Below are 22323 nucleotides of genomic sequence, written 5' to 3' on the forward strand. Positions count from 1 at the left end.
ATTATAGAAAAGGCAAAACTATAGGGACATAAAACAGATTCAGTGGTTGCCAAATATCAGGAATGGGGAAATAATACTGGCTGCAAACAGCACAGAAAAATATTTCGGGGTGATGTAATTCTTCTATATTTTAATTGTGGTTCCTTATATGAGTGTTTGGCAAAACTCACAGGACTGTACTTTCAAATGGATGAATTTCATGGTATGCTAATTATAGCCTTTTCAAATGAAAAATAAAGGGGAAAAAGGCCAATAACCACCCACTTTAAATGTAAAGAATTATGTGAAAGTAGATATTCTAAATTCCAGGCCCAACATCTAGAAGGTGATATAGGTTCCTACTGCCATGGTTCAAGGGATCGATCAAGACAGACAGCAAATGTTAGTGAATATGGGAAGAGGAACTAAGAAATACAGGTAACAGCACAGGCCAAGACGCCAACCACAGAGGCCACCAAAGCAAGATAACTAAACGGAGGAGAAGGCCAGTTTCCACGTCTGTAATCACTCATATACATAACATTTACATAATTAGTATGTACACAGCCATTGACTCAGGTGGACGTGTCTGAGTACTGAAGAGCACTGATAAGACACCTCTTGAGCAAACTGGTATCAGGGTCCTCAAAGCCCTCTTCTCTGCTAGGCCTCAGCCTTGGCCTCCATCCTGGCCAGGCCCGCTGAGCCCAGTACTGGCAAGAATCCTGCTAAGTCAGTTTAGCAAGACTCTCCCAACCCTTGATATCCAATCAGATTCTTCATTCCACACTCCTGATAACTGATCACTCTCCATATGTAATCAAGTTCCTCACCCCCATCCTCGATCTCTGAACCCCATGGCCTGCCCTCAACAAGAATTCTGCTGCATTAGTTTGGCAAGGATCCCCTCTCCCCTTGACGTCTCAGGAGTAATTTTCCATCCACCAGTCCCCCTCACCTGCTTCCCTGGCTATAAATCCCCACTTGCTCTTGCTGCGTTCAGAGCTGAGCCCCTCCTGTTTCCTCTAGAGCAACAGTCTCGACACCTGTCGCACAGTCTTGAACAAGGTCTTCCTTGCCATTTTAACAAGTGTCAGAAAAATCTTTTTCCTTAAGATTATACATAAACACACACATACTCATCTATAACCGCGATCACACACAAGAAGCTTCTGGGTAGTAAAAAAGCTGGTAAAAGAAAAGTAGTTCCCAAAATAGCTCCTACCCACACGTCCCCAGCTAGTGCAGCTGCAACAATTACAGTGACAAGGGCACAGCCCTTCCCGCAAGAAACAGGGCTGGAAAGACACAAGGCCCATAAGAAGTTTATTACAGGTAAAGACTAGTATCTTTTTTCCCTGTATGAGATTTTGGGGAGCCCCAAGCAGGGGCAGGATGGGGAGCGCTCCCAAGGGGCTGACTTCTCACCCAAATATAATACGAAGTCAGAAGGGCCATTCCGGCTTCAGGGCAAATTATCGCACAAATGACCTTCCAATAAAAACAAAGTAAATCATTGATCAGTATTGAATATTCAGAAAGTACCCTGACAGTTATATTCAGATAGCTTTTGTATTGAATGTCAGGAATGAAAATAGACTTATATTTTATAAAATATGCCAAACTCTTCATAAAGTAATTTCAACACTTTTTTTCCACTTTAATCTTGTTTTTCTGAATCATATTTCCCATACTGATCATAACCACTATATATTAAACATAGCTCTTAGCACAATTTTTTCAGATAAAGAGACAAACTTCAACTCAAAATAATTTTTCTATACTGGAAAAAAAACCCTTAAATATTTTTTATGGTTTTCTTAATGTAATATACTCATTCCTAAAGATTATGTGCAAATCACAATATCACACACAATATCACACTCTGCATATCTTATGATTTCATGGATATATCCTCATTAACAATAAAATTTGTTTTAGAATATTCGTTTTTAAATCTACTCTACAAATAATTAACGTATTAAGCTCACTCCTAAACTGGATGTCAAGAGACGAGCCTTAAAGAAAACTGGGGAAAAATGATTAGACGAACATTAAAGTAGACTATTAAAAAAATGAGTATCTTGGCCCGTAATATCATCAAAATGCTAGCTAGTGACTTGAAACTAGTGACTTGAAACCCCTGGGTTATCTCCATTTAATTGTTTTCCACAATAACTGATCAGTAAGAAAAATCACACTCCCCCGTCCACCAAAAAGATTGCATTTTCAGTTCTAAAGCATCACTGTTTTAAATACGGGGAGATGGTTTTCCCTTTGTTTCTAAGGGACTCACACATGGACTGTATCTCCCTAGTGTGTGATTTAACAAAATGCCACTTGCTTTATTTCTATGTTCTTACCCTTAGTTCTTTTCTCCACATATTTTTCTGTTTCTTTTTTCTATGCTTAAGGTGCCAAGACCACAATATTTTTCTGCTCTGCCCAAGCAGAACAAGAGTGGGTGTCTTGTAACAACCTATCACTACCAGTGTTCCCCTTAGTGAAAGCAGGGAACATTCTAAAACGTCCCCGTGATCTGGAGATGACACTCAGATAAAAAGCCAAGTAAGATCAAATCCCGGTGCCATACAGGAGAGAACCACGTGATATGCAGGATGTGCAGGAGACTGGGCACACGCCACCCATCCCTTAATCTTAATTAAACCTGGATAGAATCTTCTTCCACTTTAAATGTTTCCTACTTCAAGGTAAATTTTTTAAAATTACACCAATTCTTTAAGTGTTGGGTACTTTTTTTCCTTTTCAATTACATTTTGGATACCTGCATACATTAATATTTAAATCTTGCCCACTTTTCAACTAAAATGAACTCTCACCTTCCACCCTGCCCTGTACACAGACAAAACAAGGAGTTTTCACTTGGTTGGAGCCAAACTGTCTGACTTCTTGTTTATGCTTATTTTCACGATAAGATTTCTTAATTGTCTAAACTTTGCAATAGGTTTCTAGATGCATAGATGCATACACTTCTGTGATACAATTTGGGTTCTAAAAGAATATATCTAACAATATAAAAGTTTTTGAAAGATAATGAAACCTTTTTTTTTTTTGCTTCTCCATTCCTCTTCTTTCTTTTTTTTAATTGAAGTACCGTCAGTTATTATATGTCAATTTCTGGTATACAGCCCAATGCCCCAGTCATGCATATACATATATGTATGTATTTGTTTTCATTTTCTTATTTATTAAAGGTTATTACAAGATACTGAACATAATTCCCTGTGCTATACAGCAGAAACTTTCTTTTTTCTTTGAAATGACTCTTGATGTAGTAAGGTAATGTTAGTTACTATCAACAAGTAATTCCAAAAATTTCAGTGACAACACCAGTTCTCTGTTTCCTTCATGGAAGCATTCCTGAATGATAGATGCCCTCCGGCTGGTAATTCAGTCTCCCCATACCTGTGTTGCTGTCAGTGACAAAGATCTTAACTTTCCTCTTACAAGGAAAAGAAGAAAGAGGTGGCAGACAGAGCCCACCTGCTTCTTAACCATCTTGGCCAGGAAGTGACGCACACAACTTTCGCTCACAAATCACTGATGAAAACTAAGCTACTCGAACTTTGTTTACTGTCTAGGGAAATCATAATATAAATTAAACTGGTGAATTAAAAAAATTACTTCATATCAACTGTTTCATTTGACAGATATTTCAAAGGAAGATATAAGCAAAAAAAGGCTTTTACAAACTGCAGCAACCCCATCAAAGCAAGGGAAAAGGCTCTCTGGGGGAGCAGCAGCCAGCCAGCGACAACTCTACTAAACTAAGTAAGAGGAAGAACAAATTTCAGTGGGCAGTTAGCTATAACTGCCATGCCTGCATAGGGTGCATAAAAAATAAATTCAAAAATAAATTACAAGCTTATCAAAGTAAAATTATATAAGATCAAAAAGATAAACTACTGAAAACAGCCAATGAGAAAAAATAGCTTATCCATAAAATATCAATAACTGAATGAACATTAGACATCTCATAAACAACAATAGAGATTTAAAGACAACGAAATGATACCTTCAAGGAAAACAACTGTTACAGAATTTTATATCGCACTGAAATGAAATTCATAAATTATGGTGTAACAAAAGTTATCAGAAAAAACAAATATTAAAAAGTTTACATTATATAATTAATAAAGACTACAGTATAAGAAATAAATCGAACACATGAGGAAGGAGAGAAGGCAAGAAGTGAAAGGAAACAAAAAAATTCGTCCATATGTGAATACACCATAATAAGAAATATAAATAACAACAATAACATTTTGGGGAGCTTAAGAACAAACTAGAACTAAATACTAAACAATCTGGCTACGTGGAGGTAAGAGCAAAAACATGGCACAGTCTGTGTAATGTTGGTCCTTTAGGGAAGGAGGAGGAAGGAAAATACCACAGGGTTGAATCTTAGCTTTATCTGTAACTCTCTCCCCACCCAACTAAAAAGATCTGAAGTAATGAAACTGGTGGGATTCAGAACACACTATCCCAAAATATGACACCTTGACATACTGAATATTTTAACCTAAAGGCATTTGAGAAAAGGAAGGTGTGGGAAGGACTCTCTGACCTCTTCCTTTCTGCCTGAAGCAGATCCTAAGGCCCTCTTAGCAGAAGCACCCTTTCCACACCTGAAGAAAGGAACGTCCTTATCCCTCTGAAGACAGAGCGATGCCAAGAGGCGTCCCAATAAACAGGTCTTTTTTTTTTTTTAACATTTTGTATTGATTTATAATCATTTTACAATGTTGTGTCAAATTACAGTGTAGAGTACAATTTTTCAATTACACAGGAAAATATATATATTCAATGTCATATTTTTTTCTCTGTGAGCTACCATAAGATCTTGTGTATATTTCCCTGTGCTGACAGTATAATCTTGTTTATCTATTCTACATTTTGAAATCCCATCTATCCCTTCCAACCCCCCGCCCCCTTGGCAACCACAAGTTTGTATTCTGTCTATGAGTCTGTTTTTGTTTTGTATTTATGTTTTGTTTGTTTGTTTTTGTTTTTTTTAGATTCTACATATGAGCAATCTCATATGGTATTTTTCTTTCTCTTTCTGGCTTACTTCACTTAGAATGACATTCTCCAGGAGTATCCATGTTGCTGCAAATGGCGTTATGTTGTCGGTTTTTATGGCTGATTAGTATTCCGTTGTATAAATATACCACCACTTCTTTATCCAGTGATCTGTTGATGGACATTTAGGCTGCTTCCATGTCTTGGCTATTGTAAACAGTGCTGCTCTGAACACTGGGGTGCAAGTGTCTTTTGAAGTCTTCTGGATATATGCCCAGGAGCAGGATTCCTGAGTCATAGTGTAAGTCTATTCCTAGCCTTTTGAGGGATCTCCATACTGTTTTCCACAGTGGCTGCACCAAACTACATTCCCACCAGCAGTGTAGGAGGGTTCCCTTTTCTCCACAGCCTCTCCAGCATTTGTCATTTGTGGACTTTTGAATGATGGCCATTCTGATTGGTGTGAGGTGATACCTCATCGTAGTTTTGATTTGCATTTCTCTGATAATTAGTGATACTGAGCATTTTTTCATGTGCCTATTGATCATTTGTATGTCTTCCTTGGAGAACTGCTTGTTTAGGTCTTTTGCCCATCTTTGGATTGGGTTGTTTGTTTTTTCTTATCAAGTCGTATGAGCTGCTTATAATATTCTGGAGATCAAGCCTTTGTCGGTTTCATTTGCAAAAATTTTCTCCCATTCCATAGGTTGTCATTTTGTTTTACTTATGGTTTCCTTTGCTGTGCAGAAGTTTGTAAGTTTAATTAGGTCCCATTTGTTTATTCTTGCTTTTATTTCTATTGCTTGGGTAGACTGCCCTAGGAGAGCATTTTTGAGATGTATGTCAGATAATGTTTTGCCTGTATTTTCTTCTAGGAGGTTTACTGTGTCTTGTCTTATGTTTAAGTCTTTGATCCATTTTGAGTTTATTTTTGTGTATGGTGTAACGGAGTGTTCTGACTTCACTGCTTTACATGCTGCTGTCCAGTTTTCCCAACACCATTTGCTGAAGAGACTGTCTTTATTCCATTGTATATTCTTGCCTCCTTTGTCGAAGATGAGTTGACCAAAAGTTTGTGGGTTCATTTCTGGGCTCTCTATTCTATTCCATTGGTCCATATGTCAATACCATGCTGTCTTGATGACTGTTGCTCTATAGCATTGTCTGAAGTCTGGGAGACTCCAGCCTCTTTCTTTTACTTCAGTAATGCTTTGGCAATTCTAGGTCTTTGATGGTTCCATATAAATGTTATGATGATTTGTTCTAGTTCTGTGAAATATGTCCTGGGTAATTTGATAGAGATTGCATTAAATCTGTAGATTGCCTTGGGCAGTGTGACAATTTTAACAATATTGATTCTTTCAATCCAAGAGCATGGGATAGCTTTCCATTTTTTAAAGTCTTCTTTAATTTCCTTCATCAGTGGTTTGTAGTTTTCTGTGTATAATTCTTTCACCTCCTTGGTTAGATTTACTCCTAGGTATTTTACTACTTTGGGTGCTATTTTAAAGGGGATTGTTTCTTTCAAATAAACAGGTCTTGCTAAGCTCCCCCCAGTTTACTACCCTTAGCTTATACTCTTTTTTCCAATCACATTTCTCTATGACTTTACTTCATCAATCTTGGTATAAAAACACTCAGATTTAACTATTTCTTTGGGTCTTTATTTCCCTATGAAAGCTCCCATGTCATGTCAAATTATATTAAATAGATCTATATGGTTTTCTCTGGTTAGTCTGCTTTTTGTCAGTTCAATTTAAAGGCCCCAGCCAGAGAACCCAGGCTGGCAGCAGGAAAAATAATTTTTTCCTCCTCTACGAAACCATTTGTATTTCTATATACTAGCAACAGGCACTGGGTAATTAAAATTTTTTTAAAAAATCCATAAAAGTCAAACTAGCATTTAAAAATATGAAATATATTGGGATAAATTTGACCAAAAAAAAAAAAAAAAAAAAAGAAGTGCTAGACCTGAACAGTGAAAAAATTTAAACTTTGCTGAGACATTTTAAAAGACCCAACTAAGTGGAACAATAAACCATGTTTTTAGGTAAGAAGATTTGATATTACAAAGTGGTCAACTGCACTTAAATAGATTCAACACCATCCCAATCAACGTCTGTGATGTAATAAGACATATACATTACATTTTCATCCCCAGTTCCTAGCACAGAGCTTCTAACATCCTTGGAATTTCCAGAGTAACAGGAGTGAAAAGAGTATCTTTTGTTATTCATAACAAGACCCTTTCAACCATACAGGAGTTTATGCTAATGTGGAGATTCTTGGTGGGTCCCCAGCAAGCTTCAGGGTGAGGGCTGACTGTTAGAGGAACCAACCATGTGACTGTACAGTTGGAACATTCAGTCTCATCCTCTTCCCCAACCTCTAGGTAAGAGAGAGGTGCTGAGATAGAGCGAATCAACAATGGCCGATGATTTAATCAATCGTGCCTCTGTAATGGCGCCTCCATAAAAGCCCTGAAGTACAGGACTTGAAGAGCTTCCAGGTTAACACATCAAGGTGCTGGGAGGATGGCACACCCAGAGAGGGTATGGAAGCTCCACGGTACCCCTTCTTACCCTTCTCTTACCCTGTGCATCTCTTCCACTTGGCTGTTCCTGAGTTGCAAGCTTTATAATAAATCAGTAATAGTAAGTAAAGCATATTCCTGAGTTCTGTGAGTCATTCCAGCAAATTGTCAAGCCCCAGGAGGGGTCTGTGGGAACACTTGATGTATCACCAGTTGGTCAGAAATACAGGAGGCCCAGAACTTGGGACTTACACTTGAAGCAGGGTAGTCTTGTGGAAGGACCCCTTACCTATGGGCTCTGCACTAACTTTGGGTAGTGTCAGAATTAAACTGACTTATAAGACATTCATTGTTGTCCACAGAAAACTGGAAAATTCCTTGGTGTTGAAACCCACACATTTGGTGTCAAGAACTTAGTGAGTAAACATAGTTCAAAACATCCTGGTATGCTCTGTTGTAGAAACTGACAGGCTGATTATAAAATTTATGTGAAAATGCAAATGACCTAGAATAATCAAAACACCTTTGAATATAACAATAGAGGAGGACTTACACTACCTGACTTCAAGATTTATTAAATATATGCTGTAAATAAACAGTATAGTACTGGAGTTGAGATAGACAGATAAATGGAACTGGTAGAGAGTCAAGTAGTAAACCCACACTTGTAAGATCGATTTTTGATGAAGGTATAAAGGAAATTCATGAGTGAAAGAATAGTCTTTTCAGCAATGAAGACTGTAATGCTAGGATATCCATATGCAAAAAAGGGAAAATTTTAATCCATATCTAGAACCCGATACAAAAATCAAATGAATAATTTGGATCATCTGTAAACCTGAAATTATGAACTAAAACTTTTAAAATTAAACACAAAAGGAAATCTTTTTTTCTTTGAGTTAGGCTAAGACTTCTTAGATACGACATCAAAAGAATGCTCCATAGGAAAGAACTGATAAACTGGATTTCATATAATTTAAAACTTCTGCTCCCAGAAATACATTAGAAGAAAAGACATGCCATAGATCATGATAAAGTATCTGAACATCTCATATCTGAGGAAAGATTTATATTCAGAATATATAAAGAGCTCTTGAAACTCAATCATAGGATTCCTTAAAAAACTGGAAATAGATTTACCATATGATCCAGCAATCCCACTCCTGGATATATCCAGAGAAAAATTCTCATTTGAAAAGATACATGCACCCGAATGTTTACAGCAGCACTATTTACAACAGCCAAGACATGGAAGCAAATTAAATGTCTATCAACACATGACTAGATAAAGAAGTTGTGGTATATATACATACAATGGAATATTACTCAGCCAAAAAAAGAATGAAAAATGCCATTTGCAGCAGCATGGATGGAGCTAGAGATTATCATACTAAGTGAAGTAAGTCAAAGATATCACATGATATCACTTATATGTGGAATCTCAAAGAATGATACAAAGAAACTTATTTGCGAAACAGAAACAGACTCACAGACATAGAAAACAAACTTATCGTTAAAAAAAGGGGAAAGATGGGCAGGGAGGGATAAATAAAGACCTTGGGATTAACACATACACACTGCTATATAGAAAATACATCAACAACAAGGTCCTACGGTTTAGCACAGGGAACTATACTCACTATCTTGTAATAACCTATAATGATAAAGAATATGAAAAAGAATATAATTTGTGTAACCGAGTCAGTATGTTGTACACCAGAAACGAACACAACATTGTAACTATACTTCAATAATAAAAAGAAAAAATCTCAGTCATAAGAAAGCAAACAGTAACAACAAATCTGGACAAATATCACTTCTCTAGTTAATGTCTTTTAATAGCACCCAATTTCCTGTCAAAATGGCAGGCAAGGTCCTTTATGATCCTTTCTTTGTCATAAAGCTATCTTCTTTTTGGCAGTCTCAAACAGCCTCCCTCCCTGCCAAACACTGACACTCTCTCATCTAAAGGATTCTGAATGTGCTCCTCCATATACCTCCCTCATGCTGACTTCTCAGTTCTGACCTCACTTAAATCTATGAGCCCTCAGAGAACTCATCATCAGCCAGTAAGTCTTTCCTCACCCACCATGAAGGAGCTATACGTTATATACTCCTTTAATGTATTCTCACATAACTTACCACACTATTTTGTAACTGTATCATCTGTCTCCGCTACGTACTAGAAGGACTGTGTTGCTCACTGTTACATCATATAATCCAGCAGAGTGCCAGCCATACCAAAGGCCCTCATGAAATAAGGAAGACAGAGGGAGGAACAAAAGGTGGACCCAGCATTCATGTATTACAAGTGGCCGCAGGGTAAATGTTTAAAAATTTCAAGGTTGATGACTTTCTTTAGACACAAGACAAAGTATAAACTACAAAAGTAGTCTTTCTTCTATAGACTGGAAATTAAAAAACGATGATTTCTAGACCTGATTCTGAGAGTGGCCGGACAATTGATCCTGGCCAAGAATAACAAAGACAGTAATAATGTAGCCAATATCAACGAAACACCAGGATGGGCCAAGTTCTAGTCTAAGCACTATGCAAATCTCATGTCAAATAATAGCCATGACGAGCCTATGAAGTAGGAATTACTTGTGTATACGTTCTATAGATGAGAAAAATAAGGCCCAGAGAGGTGAAGGGACATCGCACACTAACACAGGGAAGTGACAAAGCCAGGGATGATTCAGGCAGTCTGACTCCGGAGCACACGCTTGTAACTTCTCTGCATTAGGGTTAACTTGCTTTCCCCTTCAATTTTTAATATGGAAAAAAAAAAAAAGAGAGAGAGAGAAAGAGAAAAAGAAACACACAGATCCACATTAAAAAAAAAAAAGCTGAACTAAATTATTCTTAAGAAACCATTCAGCTATTATTTTTGTTAAATTAAGTTTAGTTATTTCAAATGACATCTCAAGAAATACGATTTGAAAACCATGTGCAGGATACCATTTCTACACTTTACATGTTTTTACCTAATATTTATATGCCCGTTTACTGTTCAGTTTTTTAAATAGTATTTTATCATACTGGATGGCTTGTGATCCTCCAAATGTCCCGCTGTAGTCCTGAGAGATCTTTACCAAATACTTCCCAATTGATGAACATGGGATGTCTTTCCCTTTATTTAGGTTACTTTTAATTTCTTTCAGCAATGTTTTATACTTTTTGATACACAAGTCTTTCACCTCCTTGGTTAAATTTATTCCTAGGTATTTTATTTTTAAGTTGCTATTATAAATTGAATCACTTTCTTAATTTACTTTTTGATTGTTCATTGCAGGTGTATAGAAACACACCTGATTTTTGTGTGTTAATCTTTTAACCTGCAACATTGCTGAATTCATTTATTAGCTCTGATATTGGCTAGCTTTGACAAGGCATAGTAAGGAAACAGTCAGTACTGAATTCACAAGAAAAAGACAAATCACAGACACCGAATTGTAGATAATAGAAAAAGATTAGAATCTGGGGACCTGCAGGGACAACCACCTCCCCAACTTCAACTTACAAAAGAAATAATCGAAAAGGTCTTTGAGCAACGAAGATCAACCAAATTAAGCCTTGTAGCAAGTGTTAAACCAAGTGCATGTTGCTCACACCCACTGTTGAAGATACAATATATTAAAGTGTCTGTAAGCAAAGAGCCAGTAAGGCTGTGACTGTTCTGTATATGCTTTCTTTTGGACCAAAAGGTTTGGGGAAAAGAGATCACTGAGACTTCTTCAGGCTTGATAAACGACATTATCTTTAATTAGAAAAAGACAGACAGACAGGAAAGCGTGAGAGTGAAAAGCATATAAACATGTGAAATCCAGACGGTCTTGCAAATAACTGTGGGTTTGCATTTGATGAATGGAGCGGACTGTAACCAAGGAGATAAGCCAAAAGAATTATTACCCTGAACGCTGCCCATCTGCTGCCCTAAAATCACTCACCACTTCCAAATCATTATAAATAGGAAGCAGGTTGACAAATGGTATATCTCTAATACTCACATTAGATACAGCCAACAAAGATACTGCAAAAAATAATTAAATCTACAAGATCATAAAGAACAGTGGACTAGAGACCCTGTCCCTAAACCCAGAAAACGGAATGATGGTAAATCAAAGAGCAGTCCTACCCCCAGAGCAGAGATTCTTATTGGATCTGTTCACTGAGATTTTAGAATTGCCACATACTCGTGACAGCTGTCTGTCTGGCTCCCCATCTATGCTTCGGAAAGTACGTACAGTACACGCCTACCTTCATCCCACCACGATACCCCACATATGCTGGGGTAAACGACAAGTACTTCCATTTCTAGTTCCTTAGGTCAGAAAGGATATGCATCCGGACCTGGTCATGGAGAGACGGCAGCACATCATTCCCCACCTGTCACCCAGAGACCCTGGACTTCTGAGCCTGAGGCCATAGCCAGGTAGAACTTTCCGATTTTCTCCCATAGGAACAGATAAGCAAATCTGCCTGAGAGATGGAGACTGGGAATATTTGGTGACCAAAAGCGCAGACTTAGTGTATTAGTGCTGTTTATCAAATATTTCCTGCCCTCTCCCTTCCAGGTTCCTAGAAGGACCTCACCACCTGCCCCCATTATGAGTGAGTGGGGCGCTGTCAATATGTAAGTGTCACTTCCAGTCCAGGAGACTGAGCTGACTGACTGGCAGGGAATCTGAGTGAGCTTGCTTGCACAGTGCAAGATAACAGGAAATGTTCCACACAGGAACTACACTCAGGCTAGTTTCTAGGATGAGGATAACATGAGACTGAATCCCAAACAACCCTCAATATATATGCAGAATTAGTAGGATATACATCTGTGCCGTCTGAAGCCAGAGGGTTTAGGGCATAACATGGCTTGTCCTGGCCAATACATGCCTCACGCTGTTCCACAGCGTTATGGACCTTAATTCTTCTCTGTGAGTCTTCTATCCATTTACAAAGTCACATACTTCATACTACTGACGACCTGGTATTTCTCCACCCAAAGGAGTATAATTGTTACATCGAATTTATAAAATTCCCTATATATTTCCTCTTGTAAGCCATCTACTTAAAATATACTGAAAATAACAGAACTAACCCCAATCTTGGGGATGGAGTGGCATGTTTATAAATCTTCGTTTCAATCCTAGACCTTATTTTTTCCTATTGGTATATTTTCTTCCAGTGATAAAAAATAGGTCCTTTATCTAGCTGATTTTATTTTTACCTACCAAGTTTTATGCTATTCAGAGGTGTTGTTGGGAACTTTCAGCACAAACTATTTATACTATGACACACATATATATATACTTTTCAACTGATTAATGTAAATCAGCTAATCATGTCTGCAATGCCTTCTAAAAACATTAAATCAAAAAATAGGGGAAAAAACACCAGAAAAAAAATAAAATAGAAACCAATTCCTATAAGCAATGAAAGGTAACTCAGACATAAGGGCTTCAAGTTCAAATAGTATTTATAAATCTTACATCACTAAAATCATTCAAAACCATTCCACACGCCATAGTACATTTATAGCCACGTCTTCTGCTTCTGCTATTTGGTGAATAATATGATAAGCCAGAAATTAGCATAAGAATTATCATTAATCTGGGGGAGAGCCACATATTTTAGGCCTTCAGTCCTATTTTTAGTCTATCGTAAAATTCCCAAATTTTAACACTGAGTTTACATAAGCATATTTTTTTTCTCCAAAATACACCATGGAAAGTAAATGGCATGAAACTGAGCAAACAGTTACAGAGCCCTCAGGGGAAGAGAGTCAGAAGAAAAGTATAAATATACAATGGATGTGTGATTTTATTACCTGAGTATTTAACAGCTCCTCACACTTGTGTGCTTGTTTCTCAATTGCAGAAATGTACTGTTTTTCAATTGCTTCTACTTGTTGCTTAACTGAAGACTGCAGTAGTGCCTAAAAACAAGCAAAAAAGTCATTTGGATCACAGACAAAGCTTGGGAGTCTACTGTTGGCACGAGAATTTTGTTGAAGGTTGTACATATCTGAAATATGATACCCTTCTGCATTACGAAATACACATTTGTGAATATAAAGCACATTCATATATAACACAACTTAAAGCTTTCGGTTTTAGGTTTTCCTGTTGCCAAGATGACAGTTTTTTTGGCTCAGATGTTCCTTCCACACACCTTCTCCTAAAATAGGCCAAGTCATAGAAGATGATAAAGAGGGTGAGCAGTTCTGTTAAATATAAATTCAGTTTAGTGAAGACCACACAGGACGAGGAGCATATGAAAGCTGCTGAAAAAAAAAAAAAAAAAAGAAAGAAACCAGACATATTTCACTGGCTGACAAAACTCCACATCCTCTCGGCACACTGTAATATCCCATGGGCCAAGCATGATCTTCAAGACCACAAGTCAAGTAAAAGCAGATGGAAACTCTGAGCAATTTCTAACATAAAAGAGCTGCCCCCCAGGAAGTTCACGCCCCTAACGTGAAAAGGTAGAAGTCCAAGTGTGGAAGTCAGAAGCTCAAGGCAGCATTCACGAAATGTAATAAAACTTGGGAGGCTAGACAAACTCCAGTGGGCAGTGTAAGTGCTGGAACCTCAGCCAGCTAATATAAAGATGTTAACACTGTTTTAAGGGAAGCCAGATCAGCATTTGAAGACGTTCCACCCACTCACTTCCTTATTGGAGATGCTCGGAATATTATCATCTCTTCTCCTTTCCCTTTTATTAAAGGCATTATATGTTATAGTTAACATATTTCTAATAGCATCTTACATGCTATTTATAAATCCCAAATCATTCTAAAATATGCACTTCACCATATACATAAGAACTCTTCAGCAAACATTCTATTTTGAAGGTCTATCTGGATAATAAACTACTCATAATCAAAACAGTAAGTTGAAACAGACACATGTCTTATAGAAAACAGACCTTTGGCACATTCACCAAGAAAAGAAAAATAAGCCAAATCTCTTAAATAATCTCTGTTTTGAAAATAGATTTACTTGGTTAGGAACAACATGCAGTAAGAGGCTAAATAAATATGCATGTGTTTTAAAAAAACTAAGGCCAAAGTATTTCTAACACTTCTGGGTAAGTCCCAAATCTTTAGATAATTAATTTTCTTTTGCAAATGTTGAAATGTCTGATGATGCTACGACGCCTATAATTCAATGGCCGTCACTTTGAAGCTGCAGAATTACTTGAAAATTAGTAAAAGAAAATAAAGCTCTGACTGAGGTTTAACTAAAACATAAAGGACTGCTAAACAGAACAGCTTTGGCCCTCCATTTATACATTACACGTCCTCTAAAGATCCATAATGGTAACTTGTGAAAGACACTAAAATTTAACCTCTTAAATTGTGATTAGATAAAGCTCTAATTTACCTTCGACAAAATATAATACACTATTTGTCAGACTTCAGAAAACTTAAAGGATGCAGAGCTATAGAAAATTCTCTTGGGCAGATTCATGGCATCTTCTGTAGACAGGAAAGTGCCATTCTTTCTGGGGACTTGGGTTACGGCAGAATTGTTTTGTTTCATGTTTTCACTTCCCTATTTGCCAAGATTCCAAATAATCTCAGTTTGAATACCCAATTGTGATGTTTTCGTAAACTATATCCTTTGGCAGGACAAGTAAGTTAATGAAATAAAATAGTATTTTCCCCCATAATTAAGAAACACAATTGAAAAGTGTTTTTTTTCCCTCTAGTGATTGATTTGTATGATATATACTCATTTTCTTCTAAACTTCAAGGAGACGAGCACATAGGATAATGAGTCATGTAAGGGCCAAAGCTGTGGTTATGAAAAATGGAGAAATACTAAGCAAAGACAACCAGTTTTCAGTATAGTTCGAACTTCTCATCGTAGCCTTCTTCAGTTATTTATATGTACCCACCTACAAAAGGGACATGAAGGTAGGTAATGAAAACATTAAGATTAAAAAAAAAAGTCTGTCCTTAATGAATTCAGTCTATGTTGAAGAGAAACATTCTCTAGATAATCACACAACATAGGTGTGCAAGGGATGTATCAGAGACAGAAAAGATGCCCGAAGCCTGCCTGGAAGGCTCATTCCTATTCACAGATAAGAGCTGCTGGAGTTAAGAGTGGAGGCCAATAGCAAGGCAGGAAGGCAGAAAAGCAGGCAGGTGCAAGATATTAAAAGACCTTGTATGCCATAACAAGATTGTTTAAAAAACTGGGCTATAATACTCAACAGTGGAACTGTTCGTGCCACAGTCCAAACAAAGGACGTAACTTCCAAAAAATATCCCTAGAACTAGAATATTAATCATTATGAACATACTTAGAAATACAGCTACATGCTTTCATGGCTTGTATCATTATATAACTGGATACTTATTTTCCTATGTAATGTACTATAGTAGTTGCCTTTCAATTTCTTGTGTGTTGTACTTATAAAAATGAACACCTTTCCCTGCACTTTTTTTCCCTCTATAATTGTCCCTACAGATATCAGTGACACAAAGAAGCCTTCCTTTGGGCTTAAGCAACACTACAAAAAGACACATACAAGAATTATTTCTTTTATAAGCTATTTTTAACTATTCTCAGGACAAAGCATTAAGACTCTCACGGTATGCAGTGACAGAAAAACAAAGATGTGCACTAACATTCCACAGTGAAAAAAAATGCTACCAAAGGCAGGGAATGTTCTATTAATTTTCAGCACGTTTAGGTCTTAGCCTCAGTCCTATCAGAGATTTTCCACATCGTCCCAGGGGATAACTCAACTGAGCTTGAAGAAAACTATTTACTAACACTTCTTCAGGAGTAATTTTAAAGGTGTGAACAAAATCGCAGATTTCTTCAGTACACGAACGATGTCTTACTCATCTTTATATATCACACACAGCTTCTCACAGGGCTCCTTATATGTGACAGATACATGCAATAGCTGTCTGGCGAGTGATGATCCTTGTATTAAGACTAATATTTTTTAAAATTATAGTATAGATGGTACCAATATTCACTGGAAAGTTCACTAAGCTTCAAATCATACCTACCAACTTCAGTTGCCAAATTTGTTGCCAAGAACATGTAACCTCATCAGAATTTCAAAATTTTAAGTTATTATTTTAGACTAGAAATGTTCATTCTTTCTACTCCACAAGGACAAATTTTGAGTAAATAAAATAAAGAGTATGTGAAGGACTATAAACTCCTTGAAAAAAAAGGTGTATTATAAATTTTATAATGATTAGACAAACAGAAAATAAGGTATCAAGTCAAAAACCACCCAACCCCAACCAATTCCCATGAAGAGTAGATGGATTATTTTCAACGGAACTGAATGTACGCTGGAGTTGGAATGAGCAGAGAAGTGCAGCGAAAGGAGACGACTGCCACTGTCCCACCAAATCCACAGGATTTTTCTTCTCCTTTGAAATAGCCCAGTCCTTACAGATCTGCTTCCAGCCTCATCAAAGTAAACAACTTGTCCAGATTTGCAGGACACATGTGTCTACAGAAGCAGATGGTCTCTAAAACATTGGTATCATGTTGATATTTAGTATATAATTTTAAAAGAAGACTTCATAGCTAATTTTAGGCATTAGTAACTAAAATCATTTTAAAAGTCAATCCTCTAAGTCATACTTTATAAATGAAGGAAAGCATAAAACTATGGAGCAAGCTAAAGGCAACACAAATAATAAACAGCCCCACTGAAAATTAAGCCCTCGGAGACGACGAATCTTTGTCTAATTCACGGATGTAGCCACTGTACCTACAACAGTACCTGATACACAGAAGACATTTGATAAATATATGTGAAATGAACCGAAGAAATGAGTCATGATTTCAGTATGTCCAAGCCTTATTACTTGCCTAATCATAGAGAAATTATTAAAACATTAAGTTAATTAAGTCTGTAATTATATTCTTAGTTTAGCTGTCTGACTGCAGTCATACAAACTAATTGTTGTAAAGGGTCATCTGAAATCAAGCACAATTTCAACTTTCTTGGAAAAACATCACGGTTTGCTTTTCAAAACTTTATTTCAGTACAGACTTCTGGTTACCAGGGGGGTAGAGGGTGGGAAGGGATAGACTGGGATTTCAAAATTGTAGAATAGACAAACAAGATTACACTGTATAGCACAGGGAAATATACACAAAATGTTATGATAAATCACAGAGAAAAAAAAACTTTATTTCAGATCTTTTCCAATTTTTAACGAAAAAGAAAATGAGCAACACTAAAAGGTATTAGCAAAATAATTAAGGTAGACTCTGCAGGGGTACTTTTATGTTTTATCTGGTATAAGTGCTATTTTTGAACAAAATATTACTTCAAATTTGTAAGCCTCTTAAACTGTCGCTAGTATGTCTTGTAATACACCCTAAAGTTTCCAATATATTATAAGCAAGTTTGTTGCTCAAAAGGAGAGCCTGCTTAACCGAGAAACACTTGAGAAAATGATGAATCTCAGTCATTTTATTGCATCGTTTGTGTATCTTTTCCCAAAAGCTCTCCATACCTGCTTTACAGGTAAAGAAACAGACACGGAGGTTAAGAAATGTGCCCCAATTCCTCTGAAAAGACTAAGTGGAACAAAACTGAATTCAGATCCGTCCACCTGGGTCCTGTTCGTCTTAGTTGTTCTAACCTGGTAAAGCAAATTTCACTTCATGAACTAAGCACTTATTCTACTTTTATAGCACTTAATTATTTATTCATTCTTCATCCGTTCAGCTACCATTTATTGGATGCATACTATATTTCATACACTGTCCTAGGCGCTGGGAATGCAGACTGAACAAGACAGACATGAGCCTGACTCTCCTGGATTTACAGTATTGGCGGGGGAGGAAAGCGGGAGAGCGAGACTGGAAGGAAGACAATAAACAAACCGTTTCTGACGGTGCTGCATGCTGCAAAGAAAGTAAAAAGGGATAAAGAGGAAAAGAATAATAGAGGAGAAATTTTTCAGACAAGAAAATCAAAAGCTTTGTATTTTTTTTAGGATATCTGATTTTTTTTTAATCTGAACAGAAAATAAGTAAGTATTCAATTTTGCTAAAGAGAAGTGGTTAAAAACTGAATGTTCTGTGTATGGAATCAGTACATCAAGTTTTACTTTGGTAGTTGGTGACTCTTGCTATCAGTTTGGCAAAAAAACTAAACCAGTTATGCAGAAACAAGAATACAAAAAGCCTCTTTCAAACCCCAGTTTGATAAAACCGGTTCCATACCTAGCTCACTGGTAACATCCAGTTTCAGGTCTCCCTGTGCAAATAATACACATAGTCATTAACAGTGGCTTGGTGAGATGAAGCTGGTTTCTCTTAGGATACAGTTCAACATAATAACCCAAATATAAAAAAAGTTATTAAAGGTTCACACAGATAAACAGACACATAAATAGGATTGAGAATTCTTTACAAATAGAATTGAGAATTCACAAGTGAAAAAAAACAACAACAAACTCTCAGTCATATATACACATAAAGTCTGAGGGAAGAACTTTTCCATCAAAGGAAAAAGTGCAAAATCTTAGCATGGGAATAAGGCTGATGAGTTCTAGAAGGAGGGAAAAGAGGCCAGTGTAGATCATATGAACCAGAAAATTTCATCAGACGCTACAGCTGCACTAGGCTTCTTTCTTATCTTCAAATAGGTCAAACTTCTTGCCATAGGGCCTGAGGTCTTACTGAGCTCTATGCCTAAAAGGTGAATCAGAGATCACAAAAGCAGGGAGATGACCAGAACCAGGCAGAAGCAGGGAAAGGCATTTTAATTTTATTCTAATTGTCATGAGAAACCCCTAAAGCTTCAAACAAGAAACTTTCTGTAATCTATTTTTAATACCTTCAAACAACATTGCAAAGTACCAAAAGCACTCAAATGCTACCAAACTTTCTCCATCAACAGATAATTTGTGGGAATGAAAACGTGTAGCACTGATTTTTGCAGACTAGCCATATACAAATAAGTTAAACACTTACAATTAATGCACTGTGTATGGACTTTTTTTTTTAATTCAGTAGAATTAAAAGGAATGCAATTATCCTCTCTTGTAAGGAAGGAGTTAATCCTAATAAGAACTAGTTGAGTGTTTTTCATGGTCTCATTAGAAGAGAAACATTAGGCTGTCTCTGAAAACAGTACGCAGACATTTTAGAAAATTTTGTTGGAATACCAAAAGAACTCATGTGACTAAAATCTATCACAAAGAAATGACTTCAAAGCACAGCGTACAGAGGACCAGAGAGGATAGTTCTCTAGAGAGAAACTTCTGTCTAAACTTAAGGCTTCCACTTACTCAAAACTGGATCCAAATTCAAGGTTAGGTTCAGGGTCTCCTGCTCCCCAGGCAGGCAGAAGTCGGGCAACATTCAGAACCTTTAAGTTCAACCCTTGGGGAGAATGAAGGTACATGTTTCTCAAGAGTAAACGCCAGACATCTGAGCAGAGATACTGATGGATTTGGTCGTATTTCTTTTCAGAAAGCAGGACAAAAACTATTACCTAAAATTACGAGTAAATGGATCAGAAAACAAAAGATTTCTCCCTTCCTTTTCCTTAGCTTAAAAATAAGAGGTAGGTAGAATCAAGATCATGGTGAGGCTGCCGAAAAAAAATGTACCTGGTTACAGATCTCGAGCATTTGGAATTGCAGTGATCGTAGGTTTTTCTACGCATTTGAATTACAGTGCACTGGTACTATACAATTCAAAAAGAAAAATGTTAAATTATGGGTGTAGATCTAAACATGGAAATTCAATACAGTCTAGCCATGCTATAAAGTGCTTTGGAAGCTGTGAAAGCCAAAGAAAATCTTCAGGACAGAGCGAATCATTCCTGTTGGCCTTGTTGTTAAGGGATTCTAGTAACATAAGAGTTGTTACCTCAAGCACCACAAAAGTCTCCCAGTGAAAATTTCTTTTGTGCCATGGACAACACATTAAAATTAAGAAGTTTCTAAAATTAAGTACAGCAGAGAGACGCTGCATGCCTGCCTTCCAGATCCTTTAAACTTCTGAAAGGCTGCCATCTGGATATGCCTCTCCCTCAGATGCCACAATATTGTTCCTTGTGACTTGAGTAAGAGCTACAGTTTCAGTTCAAAGAATAAAGAAGAAAGAAAGGAAGGAAGGAGTGAAAGGGAAAAAAAATAATTCTAACTAAAACAATCTCCTCCGAATCTTTCGTGGGATTAAATGAAGCACATAGTTTTTAAACACTAAAGGTCTATGCATCTCATCTTCCGAAATATCACAAACCACAGGAATAAAGAAACCCATCTAAGTCTCAGAAATAATTGGCTTAAATATACATGCATTTAAGTTTCAAGGTGGCAGCATAAATTGTGGAGAGTCCTGTGTCAAGCTCTGAATGACCCGGCTTTTATTTACAGCTTCTCTGCTTGAATGTGTTTGATCAAGGAGCTGTGTGTGTTTCTCCATGTCTCAGGTTCCTTATCTAAGAAGTGGGGAGAATAATAAGAGCTTATTCTCTGCCAGTAATAAAGGAATTCTGCAAAATTATGACCATTAACTTAATTCTGTATAATGATTAAATTTCAAAATAGAGTTGTTCTAATCATTTGCTGACTTTTGGGAACTAAATTCCTCATTTTCATGATAAATGAAATTCATGCCATGTGGATTCGAGTTAGGATTAATATTATTTTTTAAGGTACTAGATTTAAGGCCATTAAAATAAAGAATTTTCCTCCAAATTGAGAGAGAGCCATTCATCAAATACAGATCTCAAAGATTAGAAAATAACTTTTACTCACATTGAAAAGCCATCAACATTGAGAGAAGTTAGAGGTTTCATTTAACTCAATTTTACTGGAAGACACAGTGACAAAGATTAAACTTTGCTTTATGTTCTCTTTTTGAACACAAAGAGAATACTGTGAACTTAGATGACAATTTAAAATACTTCAACTGGCTTCTTTTCCAGTTAGAAGTTAACCATATATTACTACAGAGGTGGTAATGTTCGCAGAGACATGGAAATTATTTAAAATCCATTGGTCTGGACACCAGACAATCAGAAGTGCCACCCCCAGCACTGGAGCAGGTGCCGGAGGTCCCGCCGTGCTGAGCTCTAGCTGGACTCTGCGGGGATAAGGAGAAGCCTCAGGGGAAGCGACAAAGTCATCAAAGTGGCTCAGAGGAACTGTTAATATACTAACAGGTATAGATATCTCGCTGTGTAAGATGACACAAAGCAGTGCTTGCTGGTACCCACATTAGGTTGCTAGAATGGATTAATTACCAAAAAAATTGGCTACCTGAATATCCTGCTAAAATACCAAAAGAGGATGACCTCTGAACTTGGTGCTTCTAACTATATGAACTAAATCAGACGGTACATGGATGATTCCTCAAATGGAATTCCTTTTGCGCTGCTAGAAAACAACCTGACAACCAATGCACTGCAAATCAGAAGCATGGCAGTTTTAAGCAAAGAATCCCACCTGGGAACGCGAATGCCTGAGCAGCAGACAGAGACTGAGGCCCAGGCAATGGCAACCAAATTTGAGTTTTACTATGCACATTTCCGTATCTTTTGATCTTGTATTGCATGCATATCAAAAAATGAGGTATTTTGAAAATAATAGGGCAAATCATTCTATTCCCTAATAATTTGTCCTTGGTATAAAATTTATATTCTCACATAGCTGAATAACTGGAACTTAATGGATATAATCAAAAGCAACCTTCTATTTTGATACTGGATCACACACTAATTAGAAATGTCATACAGACTTGTGGTTA

General features: G+C 36.9%; 1 protein-coding gene across 13 annotated transcripts in view; it reads right to left on the bottom strand.

Moving 5' to 3' along the window:
* The window catches only part of CCDC91 (coiled-coil domain containing 91), a 225084-nt gene that overhangs the window by 99779 nt on the left and 102982 nt on the right, over window positions 1-22323 (bottom strand). For all 13 annotated transcript variants that reach the window (XM_072954296.1, XM_072954295.1, XM_072954294.1 and 10 more), the window contains one exon: window positions 13383-13490. In XM_072954296.1, coding sequence (XP_072810397.1) covers window positions 13383-13490 — 108 coding nt within the window. The remainder of the gene's footprint in view (window positions 1-13382; window positions 13491-22323) is intronic.

This window comes from Vicugna pacos, chromosome 34 (assembly GCF_048564905.1).
Source record: "Vicugna pacos chromosome 34, VicPac4, whole genome shotgun sequence".
NCBI lineage: Eukaryota > Metazoa > Chordata > Mammalia > Artiodactyla > Camelidae > Vicugna > Vicugna pacos.